The 13,820-nt window shown below is 44.9% G+C and overlaps 1 protein-coding gene across 1 annotated transcript in view; it reads right to left on the bottom strand.

The window, feature by feature from the left end:
* The window catches only part of LOC144592115 (multiple C2 and transmembrane domain-containing protein 1-like), a 368,260-nt gene extending 354,710 nt beyond the window's left edge, over positions 1 to 13,550 (bottom strand). Inside the window, exon 1 of the mRNA XM_078396486.1 lies at positions 12,784 to 13,550. Coding sequence (XP_078252612.1) covers positions 12,784 to 13,242 — 459 coding nt within the window. The 5' untranslated portion in view covers positions 13,243 to 13,550. The remainder of the gene's footprint in view (positions 1 to 12,783) is intronic.
* Between the last annotated feature and the right edge of the window lie 270 nt (positions 13,551 to 13,820).

Here is a 13,820-nt window from a genome sequence, read left to right as displayed (position 1 = left end):
GGGGGAGAGTGGGGGGTGGGCAGGGAGAGTGGGGGTGGGTGGAAGGGAGGGAGGTGGGGGCATGGGGGGGAGGGGAGGGGGAAATGGGGGTGGAGGGGAATGGGGGGTAGGGGGTGGGGGAGGGGAAAGGGGGAGTAGGGGTGGAGGGGGAGGGGGGTGGAGGGATAGGGGGAGGGAGGAGTGGTGAGGTGGGGGGGAGGGGGGAATGGAGGGCGAGGGGAGGAGTAGGAGGGGTCTGGAGTGGGTGGAGGGGGGCAGAGGGTGGATGGAGTGGGTGAGTGGGGGGAGTGCCGGAGAGCCCCTAATACTGGATGGGGGGGTGAGGGGAGGAGGGGGATATGGGGGGGGGATGGTGGGTAAGGAGGGGGAGGGGGTGAAAAGGGGGGTTGAAGGGGGCTGGAGTGGGTGAGTTGGGGTAGGGGAAAGGGGGGGAGTCGGGATGGGGAAGGTGCTACACTAATGCAGAAGAGCTTTGGGCCCAACGGATGTCCACCAGATCAGAGCGTGCGCGGTTGGGGGATGGTTGCCATGTTGTTTTCAGCTCCGGCCCGTGCGCAGTTGGGGGAGGGTTGCCATTTTGTGTGCAGTTCCGACCACACACTTGACACCCAATTGGTCTTGGTCCGACGAGGGGGGAGCACGGGCGCTCCCCGCTCTGATTGGTCGCCGGCGCATCCTCATTTGCTCCTGCTGCTCACCCCCACGTGGGGTCCATTTATTGGCTATGATCTCCCGCTCGACGCCTGATTGGCCCGGACCCCCACGTGGGGGGAGCACCGGCGCTCCCCGCTCTGATTGGTCGCCGGTGCATCCTCATTTGCTCCTGCCGCTCACCCCCAGGTGTGGTCCATTGATTGGCTCCGACCTCCTGCTCAATGCCTGATTGGTTCGGCTCCGACGTGGGGGGAGCACTGACGCCCCCCTCTCCGATTGTTTGCTGGCAAGTCCTGATTTGCTCCTGCCGTTCACCGCCACATGGAGTCCATTGATTGGCTACAACCTCCCACTCAACATTGGCCCGGGTCCCCACGTCGGATCGAATGATTTGGCTCTGACCTCCTGCTCGACGCCCAATTGGTCCGGGTACCACGTGTGGGGAGTGGTTTCTTCCCGCTTGAAGCAACCGCCGTCGCAGCCGAGCTGACGCTGCTGTTGAATGAGGGCACAGTCTCGAGGATCTCCAAGAGAGGATTTTACCCATAAAAAGCAAAAACATTCCAGATAGGATTTATTTCATTTTTAAGAAAAAAACGCCATTTACTTCAAAGAACAAACGCGATTTTCCCACGTCACGATGGAAACCCAACGAGGAATGGCCATCGAGTTGGATGGAAACAATGGGCGGCGCTTCCCATTCACCGGCGGTCGCCGATGTACGTCACCGCTCGCCGCCGATCAGCGCTGCACGCATGGGGCACAGGTAAGTGGCTTTCGCTGCCAACGGGTCCACGGATCATTAGGATTGCTGTGCGCGCAGTTATTTTACATAGCATTTTAATTTTATTGAGATTTATTTTATTTTTTTAAAAAAGGTATTTATTTTAAAGAAGAGACACGATTTTCCCAAGTCACAATGGAAACCCTACGTGGAATGGGCCCACTTAGTATCCTCTATTTTCTAGACAAAACCTTCCTTGAGGTTTGCCAATTTTAAATCTGTATCAAGTGGTTCAGTACTTTTAAATAAAATTAGCCTTCTGAATTTATCACAATCTGCATCTCTATATTGAAGGCCTAAATCATATCTTCTATTAAATTGCTTTTCTTTAATTAAAATTAATGTAGCTCTTGTGAAAATCTCCAGACAGTAAAGAGTCTTAACTACCTCAATCATTCTTGTTATTCTCTTCTGAACTTTTTCAAAGCGTCAATTTTGTAAAGTAAATGTTTCTTAAACTACAAAGAACATTGCAAATATGGTGTCAGAAATGCCAAATTTCCACATTTGGTACACAAGCTCATACGTGATAGGAGCAGAATTAGGCCCTTCCGCCCATCAAGTCCCTACAATCACAGGGAGAATATGCAAACTACACACAGATGTCACCCCAGGTCAAGATTGAACCCTGATCTCTGACACGAGAGACATAGCAGCTCTACTAGCTGCATCACTCTGCCACCCTTGAACGGGCAGAAAAATTTAGAGAGAGAATCTTAGAGTTTCAGGTAGTTGAAAGCACAGCTGTCAGTGGTAGAGAATTTAAATTCAGGAATGAATCAGAGACCAGAATTGAAGGAACATAAATATTGTGGAGGGATGTAGAACAGTATGAATTTCACAGTCCGTGGTTTCTTTATTATCATGTGTACCAAGGTACAGTAAAATACTTTTTTGCATATAGATCAGCAGGACAATCACCATACATAAGCACAATCCGCCAGTTAGTACAGAATGTTCAGAACATCCTACTGAGTCTATATATAAGAGTCACCATTTTGGCACCACTTTATAATACCAGCTGCAGCTGGCCACAAATGCCAGTTGCAGCCATCGTCTCCATTCCGGTTGTCCCTCAAACCATCGTCCCTTTTTTGCATGGCCCTCTTCACCTCTTGTTCCCTGGGAGGTGCGTCCCCCAGCCAACCTTGAGGATGTGGAACGTAAGATACCACCCACCCCCCCCCCCCCCCCCCCCTCCCCTCAGTTCTTTTTACAGGGCCTTTTGTCCAGCATCCGCTGCTGTCTCACTCCATCGTCCTCTCTGATTCCCGGTCTTCAGGGGAAAGCAGGCATCGGGATTTGAAAATAGTTACTGGAGTTTAGAAATCATGATGTTGCTTAATCAGGGACCCATGTAGGTCAGCAAACAGTATGCTAATTGGTCTTGATACGAGGTAGGAGAGATGGAAATGGCTGCTCTCACTAATGGCAGTGCTAAGTAATATGGTTCGTGAAATATAAGACCATCATACCAATTAAATATACTTGATTATCATTGCAAACATTAGACCTTTCAAGTCTCTGTGATTTTAAGTATTTATTGTATTAATTTCATTGATAAATGTAATTCGCCTCAGATGCTTCAGCAATGGAAAACCAAGTTTGGAGTACCTCCTAATGCCTCAGGAATAAAGAATAGGTTCAGAATTGTGTAGAATGCTTGAACCACTCCTTTGTCTGTGGTACAACTGACGCATTGTTTAGATGACCAAAAGTGGGCAGTCCTGAATTTAGCCATCTCAGCCATTAAGTTTATTTTAAAAATTATGTTTGTCCCCTTGTAGTCTGCAGATGCAATTTTGGCACCTTTGAGTCCTGGAGCTGAGAGGATGACGACGTCCCAGCTACCTGACAAAATATTGACAATCCACATGCCATTGCTATCTATAGTTACTGAAATATGGTTATAATTATACTAATAAAATGCAACAGAGGCAAAATCTTACCCTACTAGTATTAATTCATGTTTTTTAAATATATATATATATCCTTTGTGCATGCAGATTTCATTTGACACCAATTCCTTTTGAAGCGCATATTTGAGCAATATGCACTTTACCAGGGAAATGAAGTTATAGATACATTGCAACACTTGGTTGGAAGAGCAAATAGTTCTGGCGCAGATGAAGTTAGTAATGCAAACAAGATGCTTTTAGCTCTCATGTTAAATAAAATGTGAGAATTGCAGATTGTTAACAAATTCAGGTATAGCCTCCAAGCATCACCAGTTCAGATACTTACATCATCATTCAGGACGTGTTTTCATCTGGCGCCACACATGTCACAATCAACTATGGTAGAGATGTACTAGTCTGTGGATGGCAATATGTCTGACATCTCAAATAAAGCAGATACATTAGCTATGGCCTTGCAATGAAGCAACAACCAACACTTGCAGTCTCTCCGGTAATGGTAGAAGTGTAATGTATCTGGTTAATGCAGGTGCAAAATGGAAGTAGAATCTCTGCATTCGGTTCATATTTCGTCTGTTTTGCTGGTATCCCAACACCACATGCCCTTAGGTTTCCATACCTTTGTTGCTAATAGTTATTTTCCTATTTACAGAAACATCCATCCACTAGTGTGATGCAAAATGTCCTTATAGCAATTCAGTTGATGCAACTTAATGCATGGCACTGGGTGTTTGCAAGCTAAGGTGGCAGGCAAAATGTTCCAAAGTTAGATTTCTGCAAATAATCCCCAAACCTTATATTTAATAATATATACACACTTAGAATGAAATGGGTAGTAGCTAGTTCAAGACAGACTTAAATGTAAATGTGTTGTTTACACATAAATATTAATTTGCTTCAATCAACTCCCCTACCTTGTTCTCCAATATGAATTAAGGTAGAGCTAGAGTTTCTGTAATACCTCTGAATCTACAGATATGTTCTAAATACCTGTTGGATGGATTTCGCGTCATTCAGGAAACTCAATGGCCAAGGCAAACATGGCCCATCAAGTAAGTAATTTTGTAGTACTTTATAAAAAGTTACTTTTCCACCAGCTTTACAACTTAAGAAACAGGAAGAGGAGTAAACCATTTGACCATGTGAACTGCAAAGAGGATGTTAGGAGGTTGCAGGGTGACTTGGACAGGTTGAGTGAGTGGGCAGGTGCAGTATAATGTAGATAAATGTGTTATCCACTTTGGCAGCAAAAACAGGGAGGCAGGTTATTATCTCAATGGTGTCAGATTAGGTAAAGGGGAAGTGCAACGAGGCCTGGGTGTCCTTGTACACCAGTCACTGAAAGTAAGCGTGCAGGTACAGGAGGCAGTGAACAAAACTAATGGCATGTTAGCCTTCATAACGAGAAGATTTGAGTATCGGAGTAAAGAGGTCCTGCAGTTGTATAGGGTCCGGGTTGGATCGCATCTGGAGTATTGTGTGCAGTTTTGGTCTAATTTGAGATAGGGCATCCTTCCTATTGTGGCTGTGCAACGTAGGTTCACAAGGTTAATCCCTGGGATGGCGGGACTGTCATACGAGGAAAGATTGGAAAGACTGGGCTTGTATTCACTGGAGTTTAGAAGGATGAGAGGGGATCTTATAGATACATATAAAATTATAATAGGACTGGACAAGCAAGATGCAGGAAAAAAAATTCCCAATGTTGGGGGAGTCCAGAACCAAGGGCCACAGTCTAGGAATAAAGGGGAGGCAAGAACTGAGGCGAGAAGAAACTTTTTCACCCAGAGAGTTGTGGAATTCTCTGCCACAGAAGGCAGTGGAGGCCTATTCACTGGATGAATTTAAAAGAGAGTTAGATAGAGCTCTAGGAGTTAGTGGAAACAAGGGATATGGGGAGAAGGCAGGCACAGGTTACTGATTGCGAATGACAGGATGCACTGGCTAGAATGATCACAATGAATGGCGGTGTTGGCTCGAAGAGCCAAATTGCCTCCTCCTGTACCTATTTTTGATGTTTCTCTGACCACTCAGTTTGGTCAAACAAATTCACGGAAGATCTCCTTCCTCAAACATTATTTTCCTGCCTTATGCACCCATCTCTCAATTCCTTTTATAGAAATCTATTGAACCTCCACAGCCTTGCAGGGTAGAGAATACTAAACTTACACCACCCGCAGCATTAAAAATGTTGTTCTCATTTCAGTCCTTAATGGTCACCCACACACATTTTCTGATTACTTAGAAATGGGGAAATCCCCCCCCCCCCCAGTTCAATATGCTTTTGGTTGATGTTCTTAGAATTTGTGTGTTTCAATAATGTCACCTTTCATTCTTCTAAACTACAAATAGACTTAGCTACTTAGTTACCCCTCACACGACTGACCTACCAACCCAAAGTCTGTGATTATTCTACACTGCACACCATTTCTAGCCAGTGCATCCTGCCTTTCGTAAAGGGCCTGCCTCACAGGCGATTTTAAGGTGACTAGGCTGTCGCCGACAGTTCGCCGGGGTGTCGCGGGCACGATCGTGAGGAGTCTTCCAAAAATCGTAGTGGATCTCAGCGCTTCGCTGAGAAATCATCCGGAGTGAAATTTCTCAGCGACAGCTGACTTGATGCAAGGTATCATTGCTTATTGCGGGCGCTGTCGCCTGCTGTCCCCAAGTTTGATAGGTTCCCTTAGATGCATTTAGAAGTACATATTAAAATAAGGAAAATCATTTCAAAATACCATAAAAAGCTTGTGTTTAACCAATTTATTTACCGTCAGGACATTTGACAGGTAGATTGGAGATGACAGTTTGACCGTCAGGTAAGCGTGGGAATTTTTGAGATGTTTATGGCCATCAGCCATTACATTTAAAGTGGGCTCCCAACCCAGATATGCAACCGAGAAATCAGATATGCATCTCCCGTACATTTTCAAAGAATGCCCACACTTTTCACAAAAATCCACTTAACCACTTTTTAATTTTTTTAATTTAATACAGCTATTAGTAAACTGGAAGTAAATCCAGTTTATACCTTGTTACCGTGAAGCTTGATTTTTAAGTAATCCATACAAGATGTTATAGTTCAAAACTCTCAAGTACTTACCGACTTGTCAGTGATTTCAGCGAAAACTAGGATGTCGGAGAAGCATTGACAGCGTGGGAATTTCGCGATGTTTCCGAAGATGGTGTAATCTCGACCTGACTCGGCATTGTCGTGGTCATTGTCGTCGGGTAAAAGAAAATTTTGGTGATCTGCTACGACTTTGACTGTCGCTGGCAATCGCCAAAAAAAATCGCCTAAGTGGGACAGGCCCTTTAGTAAACCAAGATTGTACACGATACTAAAGGCATGGTCTCACCAAAGCCCAATGTAATTGTAATGCGTTTTCTTAGAGTCAAATATCCTTGCGTGAAGGCCAGCAAATCATTTGCCTTCCTAATTTTGTACTGCACCTGTGTATTAGCTTTCAGAACCAGGATATACTGTTCCCTTTGAACAGTAACATTTCCCAGTTTCTCTTCATGTAAAAAAAAAATCAACATTTTTGTTTTTCTCTGGAATTGGGTAACCTCAAGTATTTCTACATTATACTCCGTCTGCCATGTTATTGTCCAGGCACTCAGTTTGTCTTTTGGCAGCATTTGGAGTATTGCATGCAGTTCTGGTCGCCTCATTATGGGAAGAATGTGGTTCACTGGAATGATGGCTGGATTAGGAGGTATTAGCCAAAAGGAGAGTTTGGACAGACTTGAATAGTTTTCTCTGGAATGCTGGAGGGTGCAGGAAGACCAAATAGAAGTGTATAAAATTATAAGAGGCACAGGTAGGGTAATTAATCAGAACTTATTTCCCAGGATACAAATATCAGACTGTACTTGAGTGTGGTGATATGCTCTTTCAAACATTTGTATCCTAATTTACCAACACTGATTCCTCTAACTTTATTATTTGCACTTAACTCCTGGTTTTCTCGTATTCCCAGAAGCTTTGCTGCACTTTCATTCATAAATATTGATTTGTTTACCGGGTGGCGCCGTCAGCAATGGCAGCTTCACGAACAGTCTGTCTTTTCAGCTTTTTTGTTATTTTTAGTGTGTTTTAATTTTTTTGTGTTAATGTTCTCTGGTTTGTTTTATGTGGAGGGGGGGGGGGGGAGGGGTCGGGGAAACTTTTTTTCCCCAATCTCTTACCTTGCCGGAGATGCGATTGATTTCCGGAACGTATCTCCGGTCGCTCTGCGGCCTAACATCATGGAGCTGCAGTGGACTTACCATCGGAGCCTGCGATCCCTAGCCTTGGATCAACACTCCAACCGCAGCCAGAGGATTTCACCATCGAGGAGCTTGCAGTCTCAGGTAGAGACTAATGTCAGGAAGCTCCAAAGTCACAAGGGGTTAGACTAGCCCCGACCACGGATCCGATCACCCGGTGTGGGGGGAGCTGAGATTTCCCCCATTGCGGGAGCTTGATCGCCCCGACGCAGAGGGCTGCCGGCTAAGGGAGCCAAGATTTTCCCGTCAACGGAAGGCTTGAGGCCCTCCAACTGCGGGAGAACAAAGAAGAGATTGAACTTTTTTTTTGCCTTCCATCACTGTGGGGAATGTGGAGGAGTCACTGTGGTGGATGTTTCTTTCACTGGTATCTTTCCGAGAAATCCTGCTACTCAAATTATAGTCCAGTTTGGGAATCCATTTTAGAAACACATCAAGAACTAAAGGCACCAATTCATAGGAATCGGCACCCTCTACTTTCTGAAAATGTACCCAAGAACCACCAGGGCTGTTATTTCAGTGAATAGAATGGTGAATTAATGGAATAGGTTGCTTTGGTATGTGATGGAAACAGACAGCATTCTGTTCCATAGGCAACTTCTATCACATCTCCCCTCAGCCTCGACCAGAAAAAACAATCTAACTTTGTCCAACTTCTCCTTCCAGCTAACACCCTCTAATCCAGACATCATTCTGGTAAACCTCCTCTGCACCCTTTCCAATGCCTTCGCATCCTCCCTGTAAAGGGGGTCACCAGCCTGCACCCAATACTCCAAATGCAGCCTAACCAAAATCCTATAACAGATTTCCTGACATCATTTCCTGACTCTTTTAATCAATGCCCTTACCAATTAAGGCAAGCACACCATCGGTCTTCTTTACCTCTCTATCGACTTGTTTTGCCACTTTCAAGGAACCAAGGACTTGGACTCCATGATCGTTCTCCACATCAATGCCTTCAAGGGTTTTGCCATGAAGTCCCAAACACTTTAATTTCACGTTTTATACTAATAATCGCAACTGCACCAACTTTGGTGTCTCCTGCAAGCTTACTAACTAACCCATTTACAAGCCATTTATATATAATCACGAATGAAATAGGTTCTAGCATGGATGGAGATAGATTTCAGCACTTGCAGATGCTAGTTCTCACACAAATACCTCCGTACATTTCTACATAGTGAAACCAAAATGTATAAAAATGGCCTTTATTAAAATCTGACAATGTGCACTTTAACCACTCTGATTTTTTTTCTATTATAAATCTCAAATTGTGGAGTACAAGAGGCAAATAAATAAATGATGGGTCTTTGTCCCAAACATTATGGAGGGCGCTGTATATAATTAAAATATTCAGTTTAATTAAGTGGTCACAACTATTCTAAATTTGTTTTGCAGTTATGAAATAATTGCTTTGGTTTACATTTGCTATCTAATAATGATTGTTCAGATTTACTTTTATATTTGTCGTTAGTGCCAATAATGAAAAAATATTGTTTTCCTTACAATGTAATTTTGAAAAATGTAATAGATATACATCAATAAGAGACATAAATTAAGTGAATATACCACTAATCATATTATTGCCGGCTTGAATGAGTTACGGCAGCTGTCATAATGCCAATTATTTTGTGTAAATATTGAATCAGGCTTGTACTGTTAATGTATTTCACAAGGAGTCTTTTTAAAGGTGATTAGATATGGCAAGTATTAGCAATTTGTTTTCAGTGAAATACTGATAAATGCAAGAAAGATGGTGTTTTCCAAGATCATTACTGAGTAATTGCAAAATTTAATTTCTAAAATATTAAAGCAAGACTTTGTAAGAAACGGGTGATTGGCAAAGTCAAATCAATTTTAAACTAACAGCAATTTTGAACAAATTTGTATTAGGAAGCCAGCTATGCAATATTGTAACCACAGTTCTGAAAAAAGGTCTTGTGGACAGATGAGACAAAGATTAACTTATATCAGAGTGATGGCAAGAGCAAAGTATGGAGGAGAGAAGGAACTGCCCAAGATACAAAGCATACCACCTCATCTGTGAAACACGGTGGTGGGGGTGTTATGGCCTGGGCATGTATGGCTGCTGAAGGTACTGGCTCACTTATCTTCATTGATGATACAACTGCTGATGGATAGGTTTGTAGGTTAATTGACTTGGTAAATGTAAAAATTGTCCTACTTGTAGGGTAGTGTTAATGTACGGAGATCGCTTGTCGGCGCGGACCCAGTGGGCCAAAAGAGCCTGTTTCCATGCTGTATCTCTAAACTAAACTAAACTAAAATGCCTCAAAACTCATTGGCCGGCAGTTCATTCTACAGCAAGACAATGATCCCAAACATACTGTTAAAGCAACAAAGGAGTTTTTCAAAGCCAAAAAATGGTCAATTCTTGAGTGGCCAAGCCAATCACCCGATCTGAACCCAATTGAGCATACCTTTTATATGCTGAAGAGGGTCTAGCCTGAAAACTGAAGGGGACTAACCCCCAAAACAAGCATAAGCTAAAGATGGCTGCAATACAGGCCTGGCAGAGCATCACCAGGGAAGACACACAACAACTGTTGATGTCTATGATTCGCAGAATTCAAGCAGTTATTGTATGCAAAGGAGGTATCACAAAAAGCTGGAGTCACTCAGCGGGTCAGGCAGCATCTCAGGAGAGAAGGAATGGGTGACGTTTTGGGTCGAGACCCTTCTTCAGACTGTAGAGTAGGAGGGCCCGAGGAATCACAGAGGGGGAGCAGTGAGAGAGCATGTTGCTAAACTCTCGTCGAAGAGAGGAGGAGAACATCTTCAAACTACACATACCTTGAGGGGAAATCGCAATGGAGCCGCAAGTTGTGTAGGAAAATAACTGCAGATGCTGGTACAAATCGAAGGTATCACCAAAAGCTGGAGTAACTCAGCGGGTCAGGCAGCATCTCAGGAGAGGAGGAATGGGTGACGTTTCGTGTCGAGACCCTTCTTCAGAGCCTTCTTGCATGCAAAGGATATGCAACAAAATACTAAACATGACTACTTTCATTTACATGACATTGCTATGTCCCAAACATTATGCTGCCCTGAAATGGGGGGGATTATGTATAAACACTGTGTAATTTCTACATGGTGAAACCAAAATGTAAAAAAATGGCCTTTATTAAAATCTGACCATGTGCACTTCAACCACATGTGATTTTTTTCTATTACAAATCTCAAATTGTGGAACACAGAGGCAAATAAATAAATGATGAGTCTTTGTCCCAAACATTTTGGAGGGCACTTTATGTAACAATGATTGAAGCGTAGGGTGTGATTAGTTGGGAAATTACATTGAAAGGTTGGCGAGGCAATGGCTTGAAGCACTTGTAGAATAAATGCAGAATTTGCAGAAAATACAATTTCTGTATTTATTGAAAACAGAGAATGACTGATTTCCGAATATTACGATGCCGGTTTAAGTGCAAGAAGCTGCCCTTGGTTTTATTGAATAGCAGAGCACAGCAGGCTCCAATATTTACATTTAACTCAGTCACACGGCGCCTAGACAGGTCTTTCAGCTCACCCAGTCTGCACTGAACATCAAGCACCCGTTTACACTATTCATTTTATTCTCACCACATACCCATCAACCCCCCCACCCCCCCGTTTCAAGTTCTAACATTCACTTGCATAAAAAGAACAATTTACATTGGCCCATTAACCCGCGTGTTTTCGTGAACTTGGAAGGAAATCGGTGCACCCGGCGGAAACCCACATGGTTACATGAAAAAAAAACTTACAAACCCTAAGGAGGTTAGGATTGAACCCGGGCCTCTTGAAATCTGAAACTGCAGCTCTACCAACTGTGCCGCCCTGAAAGCGCGGCTCCTTCGAGCCTGACTACCGCCCACACATCTGGACAGATGGGGTGTCTCATGAGGATTATAGACAATACACAATTCGGCCCTTCGAGCCAGCACCACCATTCAATGTGATCATGGCTGATCATTCTCAATCAGTACCCCGTCCCTGCCTTCTCCCCATACCCCCTGACTCCGCTATCTTTAAGAGCTCTATCTAGCCCTCTCTTGAAAGCATTTAGAGAATTGGCCTCCACTGCCTTCTGAGGCAGGGAATTCCACAGATTATATGGTCTCGACATCAAATGCTGCATACGGGTCGACGATGGGGGATTACCTTTGATGCAATCACGAAGCACAGCACTACTGACTGCTTTGACGTTGCGTAGGAAATAACTGCAGATGCTGGTTTAAATCAAAGATAGACACAAAATGCTGGAGTAACTCAGCGGGACAGGCAGCATCTCTGGAGAGAAGGGATGGTGACGTTTCGGGGCGAGATCCTTCTTCAGACTCTTGTGTTTCCTGTCCTCCCAGGCACACAGGGAGTTAAACACACACGCACGCCCGGGAGGGAGGGAGGGGATCACGCTTGTTTTCATTCCATTCACGAGTTACTCTGCGACGTTTCTAATGATCAATGTTGCTCCGAGGAGTTATCGGGACGGACAGAGCTCAGGGACTGCGGTTCTTCTGCTTCTAGTCTCTCCTCTATCTCGGACAGATCGCACGCTGTGCCCACGCCGCGGGCTGTGTGTGTGTGTGTGCGTGCGAGTGGGAAATGGCAAGCTCTGGTGGGGAACAGCATTTGGCTAATGCAAACACCGATTTAATTAGAATTAGAAACCACAAGTTATCCTACAGATCCCAAAGTTGAAACCGTTTGCTTAATATGGCGTGAAAATGTCCCCACAATGGCAAACTGTGCCCCACGGTCCATCCATTGCTACACTGACAAAAAGTTTAGGATTTTCCCAAGGTAGAGACCTCCATCTGGCATCAGGGTCTGCAAATTCCTTTTTTTTTTTTTTGGTTACAATCCGCGCCCGAGATAAATCTAAACACTTACTGAGTGGGTGACCATGTTAAAATCGCTACCAGTTTAATGCGGACTGTAGCAGCAAACAGCTGCCCCCTAGACTACATTACTGTTCACTTCTCAATGGTTTTGCTGTAGCAAACAGGACGCATCCATCCACACGGTCAGTTTTAAAGGCCCATGGCCAAATCCCGATTCTACGCTTCCAGAAACAAGCTACTACGCGTACATGTGGCAACAGTAACACTGCACCAAAAGAAGGACCCTGAGTTATCACTTGCAGCTTTTACTCACAGTCTCAGCAGCTTCAGACTGAGTGCACGTCTCTTGGTGCTGAGCGGGCGGGGGCAGCTTCGGGCATTTGTTTGTGCCAAGGGCCGGACGATTTTGGTGTGTCACAGCCGACCAGACGCTGGCAAAAATAGCTCTCTGCCTCACCGGCGTCGCCTGTTTAGACCCGGAGAGTAGCTTCACTCCGCTTCGGGAATCCCTCAGCTCCCTCGACGCCGCGCTGACATTCGGCCCGGAGCAGCATAGGTTGGGCTGAGAGGACGAGAAGACTCGGTCCAGCACCTGCCTCTTGTTTTTCCAACTCGCTTTCCCCGCTGTCCCTTTCTTGGCGTCGCCCTTCTGGTCGGACGCGATTTTGGAGCCAAGGAAGGGTCTGGTCTTTTGGAAGTGCTTTCGGAGGCGAGTCTGGATGGAGTGGGATTCCTGCTTGGAGTCAGTGTCGGGCTCGGCGACCTCCTCCATTCTGCTGCAGACTGCTCCAATCTTGGAGATGGGCTGCACAGCTCAACGGACCCGCGCAGAAAAGTTGTGGACCCTCTTGCTGTCCGGGGACTGTATTTGGTGGTCGTTAACGCAGCGCAATAGGTCTGGTTGCAGAAGCCGGGCTGCTCGGTTTCATTAAACAGTTTGCGAATAATAACCGCTTCACCAGCGTTATTCTTGCCCGGGCGACATTCATTACATCAGCCGCTGTGTGTAGGTCAAAGCTCCTGACCTGCCATAGAATCGGAAGCGAATGGCAAGGAGAAAGGAAAATGCTTGGGTGAGGAAATACCTCATTCTAAAGCAAATCACCTGGACAATTAATCTCAACGCCAAGTCGGCGCTCGTCGCGAAGGAAGCCAGTTCATACGTAACCCAGAGCCTCCTACTGTTCAAGTATCAGAAAGCGGGTGGATCACAGAACTTGCCGATTTCGTTGATTTGAACCTAATATAATTGGTTCAAATATTTGCACCAAATGTAATCCTGCTGGTTGTTCTAAAATGACGATATGCAAGGAGTTCATTCAGCCCTTTGGGTCCATGCCGGATCCCATT

The sequence above is a fragment of the Rhinoraja longicauda genome, chromosome 3 (genome assembly GCF_053455715.1).
Source record: "Rhinoraja longicauda isolate Sanriku21f chromosome 3, sRhiLon1.1, whole genome shotgun sequence".
NCBI classification, from domain to species: Eukaryota; Metazoa; Chordata; class Chondrichthyes; order Rajiformes; family Arhynchobatidae; genus Rhinoraja; species Rhinoraja longicauda.
The sequence above is the reverse complement of the archived record's forward strand: the minus strand, read 5'-3'. Positions and strand labels throughout refer to the sequence as shown.